The sequence below is a fragment of the Mustela lutreola genome, chromosome 16 (assembly GCF_030435805.1).
Source record: "Mustela lutreola isolate mMusLut2 chromosome 16, mMusLut2.pri, whole genome shotgun sequence".
In the NCBI taxonomy this organism is placed as follows: domain Eukaryota; kingdom Metazoa; phylum Chordata; class Mammalia; order Carnivora; family Mustelidae; genus Mustela; species Mustela lutreola.
Window position 1 is genome coordinate 7,218,227 of NC_081305.1, and position 23,680 is coordinate 7,241,906.

General features: G+C 46.4%; 1 protein-coding gene across 1 annotated transcript in view; it reads left to right on the forward strand.

The window, feature by feature from the left end:
* Positions 1-23,680, forward strand: part of CDYL2 (chromodomain Y like 2) — a 171,423-nt gene that overhangs the window by 131,439 nt on the left and 16,304 nt on the right. The window contains exons 3-4 of the mRNA XM_059151598.1: positions 11,353-11,570; positions 19,708-19,880. Of these exons, the coding sequence (XP_059007581.1) occupies positions 11,353-11,570; positions 19,708-19,880 (391 nt within the window). The remainder of the gene's footprint in view (positions 1-11,352; positions 11,571-19,707; positions 19,881-23,680) is intronic.

The following is a 23,680-nucleotide window of genomic DNA, read 5'->3' on the forward strand; positions in this document are numbered from 1 at the left end:
TAAACTAGTAAAAAATCGTTAAAAAATAAAAAGGTAACAGTTAAAAAAAAAAAAAATTTTACCCGAAGGCGAGAAAAAAAAAAAATGAAAAAGAAAAAATTAAATTAACTGCAAGACTAAAAAAAATCACAGGAAAAAAGCCATGAGTTCCGTGCTTGGCTTTCTCCTCCTCTGGAATTCTGCTGCTCTCCTTGGTATTGAAACCGCACTCCTTGGTAGGTGAACTTGGTCTCGGCTGGATTTCTTGTTGATCTTCTGGGGGAGGGGCCTGTTGTAGTGATTCTCAAGTGTCTTTGCCCCAGGCGGAATTACACCGCCCTTACCCGGGGCCGGGGTGAGTAATCCGCTCGGGTTTGCTTTCAGGAGCTTTTGTTCCCTGAGCGCTTTCCGTAGAGTTCCAGAGGACGGGAATACAAATGGCGGCCTCCTGGTCTCCGGCCCGGAGGAGCCGAGAGCCCAGAGCCCCACTCCTCAGTGCGCCCTCAGAGAACAGCGCCCAGTTACTCCCGTCTGCCTGACCTCCGGCCGCGCTCCGAGCTCACCGAGCCTGCGACCGGTTCAAGGTAACACGGAGCTGCGAGCTTACTGTCGGCTCTGTCTCTGCAGCCGGCTTTCCCGTTCCAATACCCGCAAGCTCTGCGACACTCAGACACCCCCGATCCTTCTGTGACCCTGCGGGACCTGAGGCCACGCTGACCCCGCATGGGCTTCGCCCCGGTTTAGCCTCTGGAGCGATGTCCCTCAGCGGAACAGACTTTTAAAAGTCCTGATTTTGTGCGCGGTTGCTCCGCCGCTTGCCGGGAGCCGGCCCCTCCCCCCGGGGTCTATCTTCCCGTCGCTTTGGATTCACTTCTCCGCCAGTCCTACCTTTCAGAAAGTGGTTGTTTTTCTGTTTCCAGAATTGCTGTTCTTCTTCTCTTCGATCTGCCGATGGATTTTCAGGTGTTTGCAATCTTTAGATAAGCTATCTAGCTGATCTCCGGCTAGCTGAAGCAGTCTCAGCTTGCTACTTCTCCGCCATCTTGACCTTGTTTTTTTTTTAATTCATTCTGAAACCCTGTGTCTTTTGATTGGGGCCTTTAGCCCATTTATATTCTGGGTAACTATTGAAAGATACAAATTTAGTGCCATCGTATTGCCTGTTACTGTATATTGTCTGTTCCTTTCTGGTCTACTACTTTTAGGGTCTCTCTTTGCTTAGAGGGCCCCTTTCAGTATTTATTGTAGAGCTGGTTTGGTGTTTGCAAAATCTTTTAGTTTTTGTTTGTCCTGGACACACTTTATTTCTTCTTCTATTTTCAATGACAGCCTATCTGGATATAGTATTCTTGGCAGCATATTTTTCTCATTTAGTGCTCTGAATCTATCATGCCAGTCCTTTCTGGCCTGCCAGGTCTCTGTGGATAGGTCTGCTGCCAATCTAATATTTCTACCACTGTATGTTACAGGCTTCTTGTCCCAAGCTGCTTTCAGGATTTTGTCTTTGTCACTGAGACTTGTACGTTTTACTATTAGATGATGGGGTATGGACCTATTTTAATTGATTTTGAGGGGATTCTCTGTGCCTCCTGGATTTTGATGCTTGTTCCCTTTGGCAAATTAGGGAAATTCTCTGCTATAATTTGCTCCAATATACCTTTTTTCCCTCTCTCTCTTTCTTCTTCTTCTGGGTTCCCAATTATTCTAATATTGTTTCATCTTGTGATATCACTTGTCTCTCAAATTCTGTCCTTGTGGTCCGGTAGTTGTTTATCTCCGTATTTCTCTGCTTCTTTATTCTCCATCATTTGGTCTTCTATATCACTAACTCTGTCTTCTGCCTCATTTATCCTAGCAGTAAGAGCCTCCATTTTTTTTAATTGCACCTCATTAATAGCTTTTCTGATTTCAACTTCATTAGATTTTTGTTCTTTTATTTCTCCATAAAGGGATTCTCTAATACCTTCCTTGCTTTATATAAGCCCAGCTAGCACCTTGATAATCATCATTTTGAACTCTTGTTCTGACATATTACTAGTGTCCATATTGATTAGGTCCCTAGCCATTGGTACTGCCTCTTGTTCTTTTCTTTTGTGGTGAGTTTTTCCTGCCTTGTCATTTTATCTAGATAAGAATAGATGAATGAGAGGACAAAATATTAACAGGGTATCAATGACCCCAGAAAAAATACATACTAATCAAATTAGAAGAGATCCTATACCAGTGGGAGAAGAAAGGGAAAAAAAAAAGAAAAAAGAAAAAAAATATGTATCCATTAGACTTGTGAATAGAATAGAGCCACACACTTGATTTTGGGTGTATTTTGGTCTGTTAGAAGAAACTACTTCCCAAAATTTTAAAGAAAGAAAAACATATATATACAATAATAAGGGTAAACATGATGAACGGATGGAATATGACTGTGAGGATGAAAAGTAAGAAAATTTTTAAAAAGGAATTGATAAGCTCAGAAGTTGGTTGAGGGGAAAAAAAGGGAATGAATGTGATCTGGATGGAGACTAGAAAAACTATGAGCTAGATTTAGGGTATATTTTGATTTAGGAGAAGAAATTGTATCCCAGAATTTTAAAGGAAAAAAACCTACATGTATGGAAGAAATAAGGTTAAATACAATGATGGGATAAAATATGACTATAACAATGATAATTTAAAAAGATTTTTTAAAAAAGTATTGATAAGATAAAATAGTTGAAAAAATTAGGAAAGAGGAAAAATTTTAAAAACAGAATAAGAAAAAAAAGTTAAAAAATTTAATTTTGAAAGACCAAAGGATCATGGGAAAAAATATTGTGGATTCTATGTGTTGCTTTTCCCTAGCTCTGGAGTTCTGTCGTTCTCATTGTCTGGTGAACTTGGGCTTGGCTGGATGTTCTTATTAATTTGGGGGAGAGGCCCATTGTCATGATTCTCAAATGCCTTTGAGGCGGAATTAGCCAGGGGCCAGGCTAAGTAATCTGCTGGGGTTTGCTCTTGGGAGCTTTTGTTCCCTGAACGCTTTCCGTAGAGCTCTGGAGGACAGAATGAAAATGACGGCCTCACAATCTCCAGTCCCATAGGAACTGAGAGCTCAGGGCCCCACTCCTCAGTGTGCCCTGGGAGAAAAGCAGTCAGTCTCTCCTGTTTCTGGATCTTTTACTGCACTCCGAGCTCACCTGGCCTGTGACCGAGCATTTCTGTCTCTGGTGCACGGCCCCTATTTGGAGTGTCCAAACCCAGCAGATTCTGCTGCGCACTCCTGCACCACTCTTCCCAGAGGAGGGTGAGTCTTCCTAGATCTACATCTTGTGGGGTCCCTGCCCAACGAGCAGTGGTCCAACTGTGTCTTGGATCCCGGTCTAAGGTAAGCCTGAGCTGAGAGCCCCATCCTTAGCTCTGACCCTGAGGCAGGCTTCCCTGCTCTGATACCTGGGAGCTCTGCCACACTCGGACACCCCTGGTCTTTTTGTGACCCCGCGGGTCCTGAGACCACACTGTCCCCATGAGTGCTCCATCCCCGCTTAGCCTTTGGATTGATGTCCCTCAGTGGCACAGACTTCTCAAAGTCCCAAATTTGTGCTTCACTGCTCTACCACTTGCTGGGAGCCAGCCCGTCCCCCTGCAATCTATCTTCCTGTTTGTTGCCTCAGATTCATGTCTCCACACATCCTACCTTCTGGAAACTGGCTGATTTTCTGTTCCTAGAATTGCTGCTCCTCTCTTTGATCTCCTGTTGAGTTTGTAGCTCTTCAGAAGGGTTTGATAACTATCCAGCTGATCTCCTGGGACCTGATGATATTTAGGTCTCCTACTCCTCTGCCATCTTGCTCCTCTTTGACTTTTTGTTTTAAAGTATTTTAAAACTTACAGAAAACCTCATGAAGAGGTTTTTTTCACATTCATCAGTTTTTTAAAATATTTTACCCTGTTTGCCCTCTCTTTATGTTTATGTTTATGTATATGTACACATATGTGTATATATGTTTAGATACAGACTCACATACACACTCATAAGTATGTAGAAATGATTATACAAATTATATACATATTATTATTCTTTTTCTGAACCATTTAAGTATGGATTACATACATCATGCCTCTTTACCCCTTAATATTCAGAATTGGTATTTTCTAAGAAAAAGGATACTCTTTTAAGCCAGCACAGTACAGTTATAAATTTCAGAAACTTACATTGGTATAGTAATTTAATCAATGATCCATATTCCAGTTTTTTCTATTATGGTCCAAATTTCTTCCATCCCATTCCCATGCATTTCTTCCTTCCCTTCCCCTTTCCATATTTATTTTGACCTTTCTTCCATCAAGAGAACCCTGTCTGTCCACAACATCACACTTTTACTCATCGGCTCAACCCTGTACTGCCTATAAAATAATTCTGGAATTGCTCTACTGTATGAAAACAAACCCACCAGGGAGAGTTCAAGGTTTGTTTGAGGGTGTGTAAGTCATAATTTTGCACTCAAAAATGGTTACTCATATTGGTTCTCTACCCTCCCCCAGTGTCCTTATGTTATTCATTTGAGATAAGATTAGTTCCTCTCTTCCTGTTCGCATTCAGTTTATTTTTCTTCATCCTCCCTGATTGTATTTTCTTGACATACTTTAATATGCTTCCAGGACTTAAAATAGAAATATGTACTCAGAACAGTGTCCTCTGTCCCCCCACCTCCTTCTGCTCTATTCTCCCTGCCAACCACTTGTGCGCACTTGTTTTTGCAGAACCAGTTTCATCATCTTTTCGTTTATTCATCCTGTGTTTCTTTCTGAAAAATAAAAATTAGATTTATCTCTTTCCCTTTTTTCCTTACACTAAACATAAAGCACTTCTGCACCTTGTCTGTCTCCACATGAAGATATATTTTGGAAACCACTCCCTATTAACTCATAGAGACAGTGACCATTCTTTTTTATGGCTGCATAGTATTCCATTATATAGATGCACCCTAGTTTATGTCCCCAACCCACTCTTGGATATTTAGATAGCTTCCAATATTTTGCAGTTGCAAAGAGTGCTGTAGGGTGTCATCGTAGGCACATGTATTTTTTTGTACTGTTAGAAGTTTATGTTGATGTCACATTTCTAGGATTGGATTGCAGGCTGGAGAGTAAGCACATAAACAGCTTTGTCACATGTTGCCAAATTCCCTTCCATTGCTATTATGCCATTTTGCCTTCCACCCACAATTAAGAGAATGCCCGACTCCCCACATCCTCTCTGGCAGAGTGTACTGTCAGGATTTTGAACTTTTGCCAAGCAGGTGGGTGAGAAATGGTATCTCAGTATAATTTTAATTCTTACTCCATAATTTTGAGTTTTAATTTACATTATTGAAGAAAGTTGGGGTTTTATGTTTAAGGGCTATTTTCATGTAATATTTGTGGTTCTTGCCTATATCTTCTGTCCACTCTTTGTTAAAGGAGGAATCTGGGGCGTTTTGACTCATCTTTAAAACTTCTTACAATTTGGCCATCTTGGTCTTTTATCTGTGATATGCAAATATTTTTCTCCTATTTGCCATTTTTCTTCTCATTTAGTCTTTACCTTACCCTCACCCTTGTTTTTTTTTTCTTCCTTCTGTTTTTGTTTGAAAATTTCTTATTTATTTTCAATAAATTTGTTTTTTTTTTCCTCTTGCTTCTGTCACTTAGAGCATTGAAAAATTCCTGTTTTAAAATCCTTGTCAGATTATTCCATGATACTCATTTTATCTTCTTTGGAGTAATTCATGTCACAAGTGTTGATTTTGTTGGCTAGGTTTCTAAGCGTTAGATGTCTTCAGGTTTTGGAATTTTGATGTTTGGGGTCATATTAAGAGATAAATTTGTGTTTGGATTTTCTTCGCTTCCACCCCCCTATGCCAACGACAGTTTGTGTTTGCCTCCACCTGGCCTGGAGTGCCCCCAAACCTATGGCCATGGGCAGCTGGTGGTTTTCTTATTGTTGGCATGCCTTCACAGAGGGGGCCTTGGGCCACCCCCTGGGCTGGGGTCCCCTTTCTCAAGTTGCATGGGACATTGGTCTTTCCGCCGTTGTGTGTGTGCCTCCTGCCCAGCACTCCCATCCCCCATCCCCACATAGTGCTTTGTGTCGACATTCTGTCTCTCACGCACAGAGATGATTATCTTGTTTGTGAGCCCGGTATTTACCGACCACTTCCGCATGTTTGGAGCAAAGGAGCTATGTCAGAGCGTGATTTTATGGAACCTTCTTAACGTCAGAAACTCCTTTGTACTTACTCTGAAGGAAGGAATGTGGGAAGGTTTGAAGGGAAAAAAAGGAAGGAAACTATCCTGTGCCCCAGGAATGCAGCTGCCATCACTTCCTTTACTTGGCAACAATCGTGTGAGGCAGGAACGTTTTTTCCCAGGCTGCACGTGGGTCATGGGGACACAGAGTATGGGTGAGTGAGCCGCTCAGCCTTGTAGCTCATGGGAGGGAGTGTGGGGGGCTAACGGCTGACCCGTTGTTGGGTTTCCCCCTGATTTATGGACTCACAGGCGGTCTGTCCCCTCTGTGCCTGGAAGACCACATTCTGGTCTGGGTCTGTGCCTCAGGCTTAGAGACTCACCAGTTAATTCCTTTTTTTTTGGAATGACTTGGGGTCCTTCAGCTAACGTTTGTGAAGTGCCTGAGATGAGCCAGGTGCTTGCTGATCTCCTGCTGGTTCTTTAACTGAACTCAAAACAACCCTGAAAAGCAGATCCTGTTAGTCTCATCTTCTCATCAAGGAGATAAATACTCAGGAGCTCATGTGGGTTCCCAGCTTCTCCCAGGTAGCAAACACAGGGCTGGGACTTCCACACTGTCTGGCAGCAAAGACTTCAGCTTCCATGCTTCCAGCATGTTCTGTTTCCCGTGGTATCTTCCCAGTCAACCTGCCACAGTTTCAGGAAGCATGATGCTACAGCAGGGGAGAGGCCTCGAGGGCAGCCTGGTGTGAGGCCAGCACCTGAGGGTTTCTGCGGGGCGGCTTTGCTCGGCATCTCCTGAGGTACAGGGCCCATGTGAACCACTTAGGTTCAGATGTGAATCTGGGCTCTCAGGACGGCTCTCCTCTTTTGGGCCCAAAGATGGTGCTTCCAAGTCACCATCAGAGGTGCCAGCCCCGTGTCCTGACAGAGAACAAACAGGTCTGTTTCCCTCAGGTAGTTTTGTGGTTTATTTGGCCAGAAGGTTCTGTGAGGGCTGCTTTATCCTGTGCTCTTGAAGAAAGACCGCCGGCTTTGAATTCAGAGACCCTTGTCCCCATTACTCTCTATCACGTCATTCAGTATTTTCTCATCTGTCCCAATTTTAGGTAATAGTTCACTCATTGACTTTTCATCTCCCCAACTTGAGTCCCCAAAGTCTGAGTGCAGGGACCTCAGTTCTCTCATTTCTTGCTGCATCTCTGTCATCTAGCCTCCAGCCAGCGTGTAGGAGGTGAAAAACAATCAGATTTTAGATGAAGAAATAAAATGAGGGAGAGCTAACTCCAGCCCTGGCTCCCCCATTTGAAATCTCTGTGACTTCCAGCCATTTATTCCCTCTTCCTTACCTGCAAAATAGACAGAGACCGGCAGTTTTGTAGGACTGTTGAGAAATTTGTAGACGAGCCATAGAACTCACAAAAGGTAAGCCTCCCGCCCTTCTCTCTCATTTAATTGTTATTAGTGCCTTGACCTGGCTGGGGGGGTTGGGGCGGGAGGATTTTGGTCAGAACTTTCCCACACCTGGAAGGCGCTGACGTGCCCAAGCCCCGAGCTTCTGTCTTTTCCCAGGCGGGAGTCACTGGCCTCCGAGAGCAGCTGCTGGGATGCGCTAACCTCTGCCAGCAAGGCCATGGCACGGATCTGCCCGGGCTGCTGCAGAAACCCTGGCCAGCTCCAATTAGGAAGCTCTTCCGTGGAGCTGAAGGTTTTGAGGTTAACCCTGAAGAAACAGCTCCCTCTACACCAGCCTTTTAATTAAATGCTCGCGTTTACTTTCCGGAGTTCATTGAATCATTTTACCCGCATCATGGGGCTTGACAAAGCCCAGTTGCTTTGAGTAATGGAAAAGTACAAAATGAGGAGACTTCAGGGAAGCCGTTCAGTGACACGAGCCCTGCTGCTCCTGTGCCGCTCTGTGGCTGGGCGCCCACCTGGGTGGGGACCCCGCGTGCAGGAGGAGGAATCATTTCCTGATCCCTGCCTTGGACTTGGTTCTTGATACCCTGAGACCCACAAGGCGAAGTAAGGACCTCAGTCTACCCACAGGGTGACTCAAGGCTCTGGGGGCCACAGAATGATTCCTCGGAACTTCTTGGTGCCTAGGTACTATGCCGGGCTGTATTGTGTGTGACAGTGGTGCTCCCCTTAAGACACTGACAGTATTGTTGGGAGACAGGGTTCATACAGAAAATACTGCCGGAATACCTTTGTGCTGATCCAGGCAATAAAGATTATAAAGCAAGTAGACGCCATTACTCATTCATTGCTTACTGTGTCCTGGGTCCTTTAAATACGTTCTCTTTCTTCATACTCCTAACCTGCTCTCAGAGGATCAGCTAACACAGTCATTTCCCTAAGCAGGGGGCAGGTTGGGCTTCAGGGGACCAGCTTCTGGTTGGGTTCCAGCATCCCCACCAAAAACTAAAGGAGAGGCTCTAACAGGTAGGAAGTCCCTCTCTGGGTTTCCTTGTACCCCCTACCTCCTGGCAGCTCCTGCCTGGGGCGGTCCCCTACCATCCCCAGCAGCAATGGGACCCGCAACAACATCTTCAGACCTTCACCAGCTTTCAAGCAGAGGGCACACCTGGGCATCAGGGAGGTACCTGGTGATGGATGACCCCCGATTTGTCTGAACCCTGGGTCTCAGAGCCTGGTTGCTGAAGCAGTAGCAGCAGTTTGGGGTGGGGCCCAGCAGGTGGATTTTTAACAGTCTGCAGGTGATCCTGATGCACGTTCAAGTGTAAGAACCACTGGTCCGTGTTCTCAAACCTGCCTGCATGTCGGAATGGCCTGAGGACTATTTTGTGGGGTTTTAAAAAATTATGATGATTAACTTAATTTTAAAGTAAAGTAAGCTTCACTTTTGGAAACAATTTTAGACTTACAGCAATATTGGGGAGGTAATGCAGAGAGTTTCTCTGTGGGCCCCACTCAGCTCCCTCCCATTATTAACATCTTACGTAAGAGCGGTGTGTTTGCTACAGTTGATGACGAGTCCTGATACACTGTCGTTAACCAAAGTCCTTACTTTCTTCAGGTTTCCTTAGTTTTTGCTTAATGTCTGTTCCAGAATCCCATCTAGGATCTCACATTACAGTGAGTTGTCATGTCTCGTTAGGCTCCTCTGAGCTGTGCTGTTTCTCTGACTTTCCTGGTTTTTGATGACCTTGACCATTTTGAAATGTACTGATGAAGTATTTTGTAGAGTGCCCCTCGATTTGGATTTGTTTCATCTTTTTTTATGCCTAGAAACAGGGTTGTAGGTTTTTGGAAGACCATGTGTTGTGTTGAGGACATATGCCATCACCGTGACTCATTACTGTGGATGTTGGTCTCCGTCACCAGGTTGAGGGGACTTTGCCTTCTCCATCTACTCAAGTCAGCTTTCTCCGCCGGCCAGTTACAACCCCTGCCCCCAGCCTTCCATGCTGTGCTGTGCGGAAGGAAGTCACCAGCTCAGGCCACACTTAACGACTGGGGCTCCGCCTCCCTGTGGGCAGGGAATCTACAGAAACTGTTTGGAATTCTTCTACGTGGGAGATCTGTGTCTTCTCACCCATTTATTTATGAATTTGATCACTTACTGACATCGGTATGGACTCAGGGTACTGATTTTATGCTTCAGTTATAATGCACTTCCAGTCTGTAGTGTTATCCACGTTGTCAACCTTTGACCATCGGGAGCTCTTTCACTTGGCTCCTCTGTCCTTTTGACATGTGTCTTCACCGCAGAGATTTTTTTTTTTTTTAACTACTTCCTTCCTTTCCACCACCACAAGCTTATCTTGTTTGTTTCCTGCCTCAGGCCTGGAATCTGCTGTTTCTTCAGGGAATCCTGGTTCCTTTTCCTGAGAGTGGTATCAGAAACCAACACCTGGGCCCTTGGTGTGCTCGCTGCTATTGGGGTGTCAGTGGTTCTGGGTCCTCTCAGCTGACAGGTGGAGGAAATACACGTGTGTATAGTGCCCTGTGTACACACACGTACCTGTAATTGTGTCCGAATGTAACTGTCTCTATCTGTGTTACAGATTCATGAGGTCATCCTGGTATCTTCCAATGTGGACCCACTGCCACATGGATCTTTCTGGCCCCCTCCCCTTGCTTATGTGTCAAGCCCCGCTCCAGTGGTGAGAAGCATTGCTCCTGCCGTCTGCCTTCCATTCCTTTAACCGTTCAGTTCCGGCACGCGTGGATAATGGTGTCCAAATCGAGCTCTCACCCCTGTCCTTGGGAATCGGATCCACCAGCTGGAGCACAGGGTTTCTCCACGGACTATCTTGCCTTTAGTTTTACAAATTCCTCCAGTCCTTCCTGGAGTTTCTGAGGTGCCGAGGGCCTCCCACCCTCTTTGGTGAGGATGTTTCACACATGGACCCTGTAGTTCGATTCTTTGATCACATGCTGCGTGTCATCCTTGGACTCCCCCAGTCTCGTCAATGTGTTTATTTTAATTTGCATCCTTTACGCTTCACTGTCTGGCGGCAAAGCTCTTTGGATTTTGACAAATGCTTAAATGTCCCACATTCACCATCATGGTATCCTGTAGAGTCGGTTCATTGCCCTCAGAATCCCGGGTTCCCCTGTTCCACCTCCTCTTCTTCCTGATCCCTGGAAACTGCTGATCTTTTGACCGATTCTGTGTAACGGGAATCGGGCTGGCCTCTTTCACTTAGCAATATGCATCCAAGATTCATCTGTGTACGTTCATGGCTTGACGATGAATTCTTTTTATGGCTGAATAATACTCCACGTTACAAACATACCAGCTTGTTTATTCATTCGCCGAGGAAAAGACATACTGGTTGCTTCCAGTTTGGGGTGATTATGAATAAAGCTGCAGTGTTTTCATTGGTCTATTTGGTTTTGTAGCCATCAGTTTTCGAAGTTGTGGGTTCCTTCCTGCTGAATGCGCATGAGCACAGGTAGAGGCCCCCAGGTAGGTGTGTGGGAGGGGGATCGAGGGTTATAGGGGGCTCTCCACAGAGACCACTGTCCGTCCTATTTCAGATTTGGAGATGAGGCAGTTAAGCCCCGGGCCCTCCTCCACCCGAGATCAGAGGGTGCATGGAGGTCCCACCACATCTGATCTGAACGTGCTGTGATCGCCCTCTCGTGCGGCTGTTCCTATGTCAGTTTCTCACTTTGGTTATCTGATTTTGGAAGGCTCTGCTCTGACCAACGGGGGATTAAACCTGCACAGCCCCGTGAAGAGGAAGCTGGAAGCAGAGAAGGACTATGTCTTTGACAAGAGGCTCAGGTACAGCGTCCGCCAGAATGAAAGCAACTGTAGGTTTCGGGACATTGTCGTGCGGAAGGAAGAGGGGTTCACACACATCCTGCTGTCCAGCCAGACCTCGGACAACAACGCGCTGACCCCCGAGGTGAGAGGCAGGGGACCCCAGGGGAGGGTCAGGCTGGAGAGGGCTTCTCATTCAGGATGGGGCACTGGCTCTCTCTCTGTTCCACCAGGAGCCTACGATGGTAGCCAGCACACACGCAAACTTGACTCTGGGACACCATCTGCTGATGACCTTACATACATTTTCCATTTGATCTTTATGACCAGGTAGTCATACTATCCCATTTGACAGATGAAGACCCCAGTGAATGGAGAGATTCGGAAAACCTATCCAGGGCCCAGAATTAGTCACAGGGCAGCTCCGTGTATCTTGGGCTTTTCCAAGCATGTCACATTTCCTTGCTTTGGAAGGAATCCTAGTCACTCAGCTCGATTACTTTCTTTCAATTGAGAGACAATTCACAGACCATAGATTTCACCCTTTTAACCTGTACATTTTTCAGTATATTCACCACGGTCTAGTTCTAGCACGTTTCCATCACCCCGAAAGGAAGCCCCATGCCCATTGCCACCCTCTCCCCACTTTCCCTCACTACGTCCCCGGCGGCTACGAATCTACTTTTTGTATCTACCCGTTTGCCTGTTCTGAACATTTCGCGTGAACGGAAGCATATTGTATGTGGTCTGTGACCAGCTTCCTCCACTGAACACCATGTTTTCAAGGTTCATCCATGGAGTAACACACGCCCGTGCTTCTTTCCTTTCCCTCGTATGGATGTGCCGTGTTTGGTCCGTCAGTCGTTCAGTGATGGACGTCTGTCTTGGTTCCATCTTTGACTACTGTGTTGTGACGAATATCACTGCAGATGTTTGTGTACGAGTTCGCATGTGAACGTGTTTTCAGTGCTCTTGGCTGTTTCCCTCCTTGTGGAACTGCTGGGTCGTATGGTAACTCTGCATTTAACTCTCTGAGGAACTGCCAACCTGTTTTCACAGGGGCTGTGCCATTTTCCACTCCCACTGGCCATATACAAGGGCTCTAGTGTCTCTGCATCCTTGTCAACACTTGTTACTATCTGTTCTTGTTGTTGTGGCTCTTGGAATGGGCGTGAGGTGGCATCTCACCGAGGTTTTGGTGTGCATTTTCCTGATGACTAATGATGTTGGGTGTCTTTTCAAGGGCTTATTGCCTGCCTGTCTCTTTTCTTTGGAGAAATGTCTGTTGACATCTTATGCCCCTTCCTAAAATTGTTTTTTAACTCTTGAGTTCTAAGACTTCTTTGTCAGTCATTTCATTGGAAAATATGCTTTCATTCTGTAACTTGTTACTTTCTTTTTTTTAAAATCTCTTTTCAGTGTTCCAGAATTCATTGTTTATGTACCACACCGAGTGCTCCATGCAATACATACCCTCCCTAATACCCACCACCAGGCTCACCCAACTTCCCACCCCGTGCCCCTCCAAAACCCTCAGATTGTTTTTCAGAGTCCACAGTCTGTCATGGTTCATCTCCCCCTCCAATTTCCCCCAAATCACTTCTCCTCTCCATCTCCCAATGTCCTCCGTGTTATTCCTTATGTTTCACAAAGAAGTGAAACCATATGATAATTGACTCTCTCTGCTTAACTTATTTCACTCATCATAATCTCTTCCAGTCCCATCCATGTTGGTACAAAAGTTGGGTGTTCATCCTTTCTGATGGAGGCATAATTCTCCATAGTATATATGGACCACCTCTTCCTTATCTATTCATCCACTGAAGGGCATCTTGGTTCTTTCCACAGTTTGGCGACTGTGGCCATTGCTGCTATGAACACTGGGGTGAAAATGGCCCTTCTTTTCACTACATCTGTATCTTTGAGGTAGATACCCAGTAGTGAAATTACAGGGTCATAGGGAAGTTCTGTTTTTAATTTCTTGAGGAATCTCCACACTGTTTTCCAAAGTGGCTCACCAACTTGCATTCCCACCAACAGTGTGAGAGGGTTCCCCTTTCTCCACATCCTCTCCAACACATGTTGTTTATTATCTTGTTAATTTTGGCTATTCTGACTGGTGTAAGGTAGTATCTCGATGTGGTTTTGATTTGAATCTCCCTGATGGCTAGTGATAATGAATATTTTTTCATGTGTCTGTTGGCCATTTGTATGTCTTCATTGGAGAAGTGTCTGTTCATATCTTCTGCCCATTTTTTGACGTGATTTCTGTTTTGTGTGTGTTGAGATTGAGGAATTCTTTTAGAGCCTGGATATCAGCCCTTCGTCTGTAGTGTCATTTGCAAATATTTTCTCCCATTCCGTGGGTTTCCTCTTTGTTTTGTTGACTGTTTCCTTTGCTGTGCAGAAGCATTTGATCTTGACTTTGTCACTTTCTTGATGGCATCCTTGGATGTACAGTGCTTAAAATTTTGGTGAAGTCCATTTTACCTGTTTTTTCCACTTTACCTTTTTAGCACTAATCATGCTTATATTTTAAGTGAACACAACGGGGAGACAGTGAATACTTAATGCCATTACATAGACAGCACCATTTAAGATCTGGGGTGCTGAGGGGGAGCAGTGAAGAAATGATGAATATTTTAAAGAGATTCTTGATGGTGCTAATGTGGGAAAAGACTCATCCAAGAAGACTTCTCCAACTAGACCGACCTGCCACCGGGTGGTGGAATAGTAACTGATGACCGCCGTGACTGTGCCGGCTACCAGCAGCCCTTTGTGTTTTGTGTTTGCCATTTACCCATTTCCTTCCCCCGGGCCCTCCCAATGGAGGGTCCTTATGATCTTCTTATAGATGAGACCATGCAGGTTTAGAGAACTAGGCCTAGGGTCCCGTCAGCTTCAGTGGGCAGGAATTTTGCCACTTGTGCCCACCGTATTGTTTCTCACACTCAGCCTAATGCCTGGGCTGGAATGACGGCCATAGGGCAAGAGATGTAGCTAAATCCTTTGCAGTTTGTGTGGCTGCTGGTCACCTGCTGCCCCTCCTCCAAGCATGGTGTTTTGAGGTCTCTCTCTTGCACAGTCAGAAACCACTTTAGAGCTCTCTGCTGTGCAGACCTCGGTGGTTTACCCCAGAGGCTGCCCTTCGCATGTCTGTACACCTGAAAGCCTTGTTATTTTAAGCTCATCGTGAAACATCTGCACGAGACTGACTCCTCTTAGATTTTTTTCCTACTTCACTGCTTTCTGAAAGCATGCTTTTAAAAGGCACAGCATTTTCCTTCAATAAATTGAATAAACGTGGAGTCTCCCAGTTCATCCTGTCTCTTTGGAGTAGCTTTATGTGTTAACTGTTGCCTATTCAGCACGGAAGAGGCGGGATCTCCATCTGATATCAGGTGCACAGGTTCTCAACTCCAGAGATGAGGGCTTGGTGAATTAGGGGTTCCATTCCTAATTGGTGTCTGTCAGAAACAGAATGGGAGGAATGGAAAAAAAAAATACTGGTTTGGTGTTCTTGGCTGTTTGGATGACGGGAATGGACTGACTCTATAGAAAAGATGGCCAGCTGGGCAGAGCAGCCCTGAAAGAAAGATCCCAAAGAAAAGAAGAGGTGGTGTTAGCAGAGGAGTATAGATTTTGGAGTCTAGTGGACTAGGTTCAAATTCTGCCTCCACCAGCTCGCCTTGGGAGGTGACCTGGCCTCTTTGAGCATCCCTACAAGTTATAGTATATCTTGCTTGTGGGATGAGAGATAATGTCTGCCCGGAGGCTTGCAGAATGCCTGGCACGTGGGAAGTGTTCAGTAAGTGTTCCCATCATTGTGAAGATGAAGCAGAGGTGATGTCATAGCGTCCAGCAGACTCAGCCTTCCTTACTCAAGGAGCAACTGGGACAAGGCCACCCTGCATGTCATAATTGACTTTATTTTTCTAGTTGTATCTGGGACATTGGTTGGATTGGCCTCATGGGCAGAAATTCATACATTACTGGGTGTGTTAACTAGATTCTGAGGCTAGCGGGTGTGTTGTAATATTGCTCCTGTCTGGAGTATAGCAAAGAACCAGGAAAATAATGAAAATGCCCCTTTAGGAAAGAAGCAGCAAAATAGATTGCTCAAAATGTTGGTGATGAAAAGCCCATCCACTTCCTCATTAGGAGCAGACCCCAAGGCCTCTCTCAACTCCCAGTTTTGTGCAGTGCTCCCAACCTCTGTGAACTGTACCCCCACTGTCCCACCACTATCTGAGGGAGCACGCCAGACATGTGGGAGTCACACCTCATACCCTCTTGATCATACCCACTGTACGCACACCACCCCCAAGGCATATTAACTTTCATTCTTGAAGAGCCCACTCATAGGTTTTCTTCTCTCTGTTTCCATCAGGACCATTATATTCTGTCTGGATTGTATTGGTGTAACAACTTGCTAACAAGCCTGCTCTTTTAGCTTTTCTACCTGTAATCCGTTGTCTTCAGGGAGGGCAGAGTGACCTGCCAGGAATACAAATCTGATCAAGCCACCCCTTCTACACATGCGTGCGCACACACACACACGTTTGCACACACTTCCCATATGTTGGTGAGTCTTAGTTGCTCTGATTAAGAATCAAAACTGTTCGTGTGGCTGGCGACACTGGTATATTCTGACCTGCCCACCTCTGCAAGCCTCCTTGCCTTGTACCACATGTCCACCTTCTCTTCTCCTGTCCTCTGTCAGCCTGACTTTCTTTCATGCTCACACCTGCCCCAGGCCTTTGCATACACCATATACCTGTACTTCTGACTGAAACATCCTTGCCTAGTGGCCTTGCACTTCATTCAGGTCTCAGCTCAACCACCACTTCCACGAGATCCCTCACCACCCCTCAGCTCCCTCCCCAGGTTACATCCGCCTCAGAGGAGCTTTCCTAGCACTACACACCCCTCCCTTCTGGAACTTGCTACAGTTGTTAATGTACATGTATTTGTGTGATAATCTGTCTGATTCCTCCCACTACACTGTAAACTTGTTGAGGAGGTAAACACTGTGCCAGTCATTCTAATCAACAAACATTTATTAAATTTTTTTATGTGTGAGGTTCTGGACTAGGTATTAGAAGGGTTATACAGATAAGTAGAAGACTCATCTGTTTTAGTCTTTAAAGAATTGTATTTGTTTTCTATTCCTGCATAATAAATTTTCCTAAACTTAGAATCTTAAACAATGAATGTTATCTCACAGTTTCAGTGGGTCAGGAATCTGGGCACGACTTAGTTGGATGCGTCTGGCTCGGGGTCTCTCACAGTCAAGGCATGTAGCCTGGGCCGCAGTGTCAGCTGAAGGCTCAGTGGGAGACGATGAACTTCCAGGCTCACCCAAGTGGCTGCTGGTCGTCCTCACTGGCCAGACACATCAGTGCCCTGCCTTCTGTCTTCTCTGTATGGGCTCCTCACAACATGGTCTGCTTCCCCAGACTGAGAGCTCCAAGGAGGAGAGAGAACAAAAGCGGACATCCAAGACAAGCCGTGTCTTTTTGTATCCCAGTCTCCTCTTGAACGGGACATCCTGTCCGTCTTGCCTTACCTTGTGTTTAGGCATGAGTCATGAAGTCTGCTCTACACTCACCGGCAGGCGATGCCACAGGGGTATGACTCCCAGGGAGGGATCATTGTCAAGCAGGAGGTAGGGCGAGGCAAGAATGCTTGCATTCTACAAGGGGGCTTGTCACAAGTGTCATAGCAGGGACACGTGGGGTGTTGGGAGAGGCAGGAGTTGGCATTTAGTCAGAGATATTTGGGAGAACATTCGGGAAGGTAGTCACAGGTGAGATAGGCCCTGGGTTGCTGATTTCAGCAAGTAAAGATGCAATAGAGAGAGGGACTCTGGTCTACTCCCCCTTTCAGCCCACTTCTAATGAATTTGGTCTCGCTGTTTCCAACCCATGGCAGATCAGAAGATAGAAGTCGTGGGGCTGGGTAGGGGGCGGGGAGAGCATGCTTTCTCTAGCAGATGCTGACATCTGGAGCAAGTGGCAGCTAGCACGTGTCTGACAAGGGCAGTAAATCTCAAGAACATATTTAGGGCTTCAGAATGCGTAGCAGTCTTGGACCATGTGTTACAGAGGCATTCCCCAGGAGCTTCTGAGGGCGCCGGTCTGTTACAGCCCAGCACGTGACCATGGAGAGGTGGTTCCGTGGGTGCAGCTGAGGAGTTTAAGGAAGCAAGAGAGTAATCATTTTAGAACGTTTTGCTTTAAACAAACCAAGTACGTAATGCAATTTGGAGTCCTTTAAGGAAGCAGAACCTCAGCCAGGAGTCCCAATTGGATCATCGACTCGAGAAAAGCAAAGGAAAGCTATACTAACTAGACACGACTTTCTTTACATTAAAAAAAATATAAATATATAGTTTATACTTTGCTCGCATGAATGAAACAGATTTACTTTCCATTTAATTCATAAAGGAGGTGGCTGTTTTGTTTGATTTTGTCTTTACTAATTGACAAGTCAGTGTGACCTCAGAGAGAGAGAGGCCACTCTGCGTCGCATGTGGAACGGCAGCTCATGTCTTAACAGCGTGCTTTTCTTTTATTTGCCTCTCAGAGAAATAGAGTCGTGGATTGTTCAGAGTGTGTCTATTTCTGGAGGCAGATGGATTAAAGGACCCACACGATAGTGGCCTCTTGGCTCTTTTGTTGTTCAAAATGAATCTGTGGCTTATGCCCTGGTAGAATGGAAGGTGCCTCTGCCATGCTCACAGAGCACAGGCTGGGAGATTCTCCATTCAAAGTGATATCCAGCCCTGTTTTTTCCCCCCACTAAAATTCACCCATTTATTTAAGTCATCCTACAATACAGAGTGGCAGAAAGAGAAGGGATTTGGGGGTGAGATGCATATCATGGCTCTGCCTCTTGCTGCTGACCTCAGGCAGCTCCATGCCACTTCCCTGAGTCTCCCTTACATTACCTGGGAGATTGGGATACCACATTCCCTCTTATATATATTTTTGTTTGGAGTAAAATATGTGGAAGTTTCCTGCTGCAATCCCTGGCACCTCCAAGTGCTTAATAAACAGGTTCTTTAAAAAGTATAATTTTAAAAACACAGTTCCCATAATAGTTTCCCATTGTACCCTATGATAATGTCGATTGAAAAATTAATAACAATCCCTTAAAAGCCTGTTCACTTATTGTCTCCCCAGTTGGACTCTCAGCTCCACACAGGCAAGTGCATGCCTTATTTTCTCTTACCATGCCGTTTCTGCTCTTATTCACTTATTTTTCCCTCCTCCCCTTACTTCTGTTAGACTGAGTGATTGAACTTTCTTTGTTTTAATCCCCTTCCCAGTCATTGTAATCCATGTACATTTAAGAAGCTATCCTTAAGTTCTGGACACAGAGTGAAGCCTAAACGTCATCTTGTCACCTCTCCACCACGCCCAGACCTAGAACTTCGGCATGTGGTCATCATTCCTTCTCTCATCTGACGCGCTATTACCGCCTAGACCGCAGTTCTACACTTGTGCAGACCTTCAGCCTTGGTCGGTCATTATCAGTCTGATGATTTTATAGTCATTCTTATATTGATTTGTCAGCACATTCGCCATGTTTCTTTGTTGGCTGTTACTCCATGAATGTCCCCTTTTTCTTTCTGAATATAGTTTTCTTCTTTCTGAAGTGTATCCTTTTTAAATTCTCTCAGCAAGGGTCTAAGAGTGGTGAAGATTCTTTTGCTGAAAACCTCTACATTTTACCCTTGCTTTTGGATGATAGTTGAGCTGGGTACAAAATCTGTGTTTGATGGTTGTCTTCCTTGGCACCTGGAAAATTTTAGGAGTTCTGATGCCAAAGCCCCCTTCCCACATACTACCCACAAACCATGCAAACGTCTTAGTTGAATTAGGATGAGCAAGAGTATAATTGAACCTGGCCTTCTAGAGAAGGCTAACATACCTCACCTGGGCTGTGCGCAGAAATTTTTTCCCCACATCTTGAAAAGGGCTAAACATGCAAATGCTGGAAGAAGATTTGCAGAGATTTACCCAGGATTACATGGCTCCAGGCCACGCTTCCCAAGTCCGAGGCCAGTGACCTCACTGCCACCTTCTTAGCACTCTGCCTGCTTTGGGGATGCTGCAGGGGAGCTCTGGTTTTGGTGTTTCTTTGCTTAGTCTGGATGTGGCTTGAATCCAGGAGGATCTTCCTGCAGAGGAAGAGAAGATGCAGGCTTGAGGTCTGAAAGCCCCTGGCCTATAGGTAGATAGTTAACATCCCTGCCAATCCATCTCTGCCCACAGATCATGAAGGAGGTCCGACGAGCACTGTGCAATGCAGCCACGGATGACAGCAAACTTCTGCTTCTCAGTGCAGTGGGCAGCGTATTCTGCAGTGGCCTAGATTACTCCTACCTAATTGGCCGGTTGTCCAGTGACCGGAGAAAGGAGAGTACCCGGATTTCAGAAGCCATCAGGTAAGCTCTGCTCATGTTTGGACACTTTGGGACCTGCTTCCTTCTTGTGAAATGTAGCACATAAAAATACAGGTTGCTCAGTTAAATTTGAATTTCAAACAACAAAGAAATTTTGTTATCATAAGTCTATCCCATGCAACATTTGGGATATACTTATACTAAAAATTTATTTGTTTTTCATCTGGAATTGGGATTTTAATTGGGCATCCTGTATTTTTCTGCCAAAACTAGGGTGCCTTTGTCCTCTAGGTTAGATCCCACTTTATTCTCTTGATCAAAAAGAGATTTTATTTCTTTATATTAAGCCCAGCATCTTGTAATACCCAGGTTAGGGTTAGGGTGTTCCTGTGTCTTGAGGCTGACATGGCTGCACACTGGGAAGAGGATGGAGGGTTACCCTGGGCATCTGTGCATTTGCAGACCCAGCAGGGTAGGGAGTGCTTCCTCCTCTCTTGCTGCCTTTGGGACAAAAGTTGGGATCCTGGGGCCGATATCTGACCCAACAATTGGTATCTCTTTTGGGACCCTGAAGGGTAGTTATTTCCCCAGTATTTACAGAGTTATTTTATCATTTTAAATTTATTTTGATCGATTTGTTAGTTAATTTTTTATTTTTTATTATGTTATGTTAGTCACCATACGGTCCCTCATTAGTCTTTGATGTAGCGGTCCATGATTCATTGCTTGTAAATGACACCCAGTGCTCCGTGCCATCCATCCGTGCCCTCCTTAATACCCATTACTGGGCTCACCCATTCCTCCTCCCCATCCCCTCTCCTCTAAAACCCTCAGTTTGTCTCTCAGAGTCCATAGTCTCTCATGGTTCATCTCCCCTGTGATTTCCCCCTTCAGTTTTCCCTTCTTTCTCCGAATGTCCTCCATGCTATTCCTTATGTTCTGCAAATAAGTGAAACCATATGATAATTGTCTTTCTCTGCTTGATTTACTTCACTCAGCATAATCTCCAGTCCCGTCCATGTCGATGCAAATGGTGGGTATTCATCCTTTCTGAGGGCTGAGTAATATTCTTCCATTGTATATATTTATGAAAAGCAAGTGCGTGTTATTTCCAGCAAGGGCTGTCGCTCAGCCTCCATCCTGGGAAGGGCTCAGGCTTGCTGCTGAACCTTGCTCCAAGCTCCAACAAGAGTCCCAGTGTGGTAACGCCATCTGGTTTCTCGGAAAGGAACACTTCTCCATGTGGTGTTTTGGAGCCTCACGCCTCATGTGAGGGCTTCTCTGGGAGTCCCGTCTCACTGTGCCTGGCAGTGTCACGTGGGTGCTGATTGTCATGTGGCCGTGGGAGCCTCCCACGGGATGCAGTCTCCAAGAGATGACGTGAGGTTGCTCTAACAGGTGGAGTTCCAAGTCCCCTCTTCAGGGAGAAGCATCCAGGGAAGTAGGCTTCAAAACACGGGTGTGCTTCCCAGTGCAGAATTCTTGCCCCACAGAGACACAAGAAGGCTGAGCACTGTTACTAGAAAAGGCATCGTGGCTGTGTGCTGCTCCCAAGCTTCCTGGCCACAGACAGCCCTGGCCATGTCCACAGCGGTTTATCCTCTGTTTGGACTCAGCTGTGCTTTTTAACAGCTGCCTCATCACAGGGTTGGGGGGGGGGGTGGAGCAACAGGGTCCCCAGTAAGCTTCCTTCATTTGGAGGACCATCAGGGATGGGGCGCCCATCTCTGTGGCCTAAGAAAAGCCTTGGCTGTAGCCGTCATGTGGTTAACGGATTTCAGCGGAAGCATTAGCTGGATTTCTAGAAGCCCCAGATTTGAGGAGATGCTGAATGCATTAGCTAACGTCTTGAGAAACACAGCCAGTGGGATTTGAGACATTTGCTATCTCATAGGAAGGCGAGTTTCTCTTAGGCAGAATAGAGGGGGTGGCAGCAGAGGGAGTTCTTTCCAGTGTTCAAAGGGAGTGGAAGTTTCTAATTCATGAGCCTGCAACAACATCGGGGGAGGGTCGGGGGGTGCCCCCTAGACCAGCGGTTCACAGCCCCAATAGCACAGAGAATCCACAGGCCACTTTTCTAAAACCCAGCTGCTTGACAGCCCCGGAAATCTCCGAATCAGGAAGTGTGGGGGTGCTGCCAGCTTGTCTTTGCTCTTGAAGTTCCCTCAGTAGTTCTCCCATGCTAGAAGGAACAAAGATGGATGAGCAGCTTCACGGGCCAGATGGGGGCGCATACAGCACGCCCCTCTAGCGAAGAGTGCCCACGGGGTCAGAAAATGTACCGTGCCCATCATCGCCAAGTCCTGGGGGAGGCTCCAACTTCACCAGATTCGGAGTGCTTTCCCCAGCGGCCACACTCCAGAGTTTGGGACACAAGGTGGCAGAGAAGCATTTTCCAGAGAGTGTTCTGCAGATTTCCAGAGAAGCATCCTGAGTGAAGGGCACTGTCCCTAAATTACTCTGGGCCACGCTGCAAGTTCTGTCCCTGCTTCTGCAGATTTTCCAGGCATAGGAACATATTTGCAGCCTGAGAAGTGTCTTGTGAAAGAACTTTGTTCAAAGTCTAGCGTGGCTGAAACATACTTTGGCCACAGAACCTTATAACCCACAGACAGCCCTTGTGGTTCCCTGGGGACATGTGTGCTCTCGTCTGGGCTGACCTCCAGGCTCGGGGTACACTGCACGGCCTGCCGCAGCACCCCCAGCACCGCTCCCTCCCCATCTGCCTCGTTTCCTCGAGAAAACATGCACACACGTGACCCAGTACACCGTGTTCGCTCTGCAGATGTTTGTTGAATGAACTAGCAGATGTGAGAAGAGCTCAGATGATTCATTCAGCACAGGCTTCTGTCCAGGACCCAAACAAAGCTGTCAGCCCCATCCTGCAAGAGAGGCTGCCCTCCCCTGAACTCACAGGTGATGGGGTGGTCTGGTGAGGAAGATTAATCGGCTAACCCGTGTGAAAAACTTGGTCATACCCAGCACACAGTCAGGACTTGGGACCGGTGTAAGGAATTATTTTCATTGCCAGTTCTCTTACGTCCAGCCACAGGTTCTAGCTAAGCCTGCTCTGACTGCGGAGTGGGCTTCAGGAGCACCCCTCTGACGGCCCCAGGATGACCACCAGCGTGTGTATCTGGAGCTCAGAGGTCTCGTACTGGCTGACTTGGCTGTGGACTTCGGCGGTGGGAGAGCTGTACCCCGGTGCTCTGGGTAGAGGAAATAGGTAGCCTGTGGCTCCAGGTGGAATCCAGACATCCCCGTATGCAGATTATTGCTTCCTAATGCCCCTCTGGGCCTGGAGGGTAGATTGCCAACCACTGAGAATGGACTGAGAGCAGCGTTTGCCCTCCCCAGCAGGTGCACTGACTATAATATTATAAGTAGTCATGAGTGAGGGCTCCTGCGTGCCAAGCGCTGTCTCCTTGAATTCCCATTTGGCCCCATGAGATCAAATCATTGACTTTCCCATTTGACAGGGAGGAAAATGGGATTCCAGAGAGTGAGTAACTTGTCCAAGATCTCACTACTAGTTAGGGACAGAGTGGAGCCGTGACTCCAGAGTTCTTGCTCCTTCTGCCACATCGGAGCTGCCCAACACTCAGGCAGGCAGAGAGCACAGGGCTCGGGCTATGTAGAGGAAGCTGCAGGGACCAGAGTCAGCATGATGGACTTTGAAGCTAAAGAAGATGACAGGCCCTCTGCTCCCCGCCCCCCACTGTCCCACCACCCCAGTCAGGATCAGATATCTGAGCGGCAGTGTCTGTAATGCAATATCCTGTTTGCTTCTGTGTCCACTGGGCTCTTGTGATAGAGACCTTCTGCCTGAGTGAGAGGAAGAG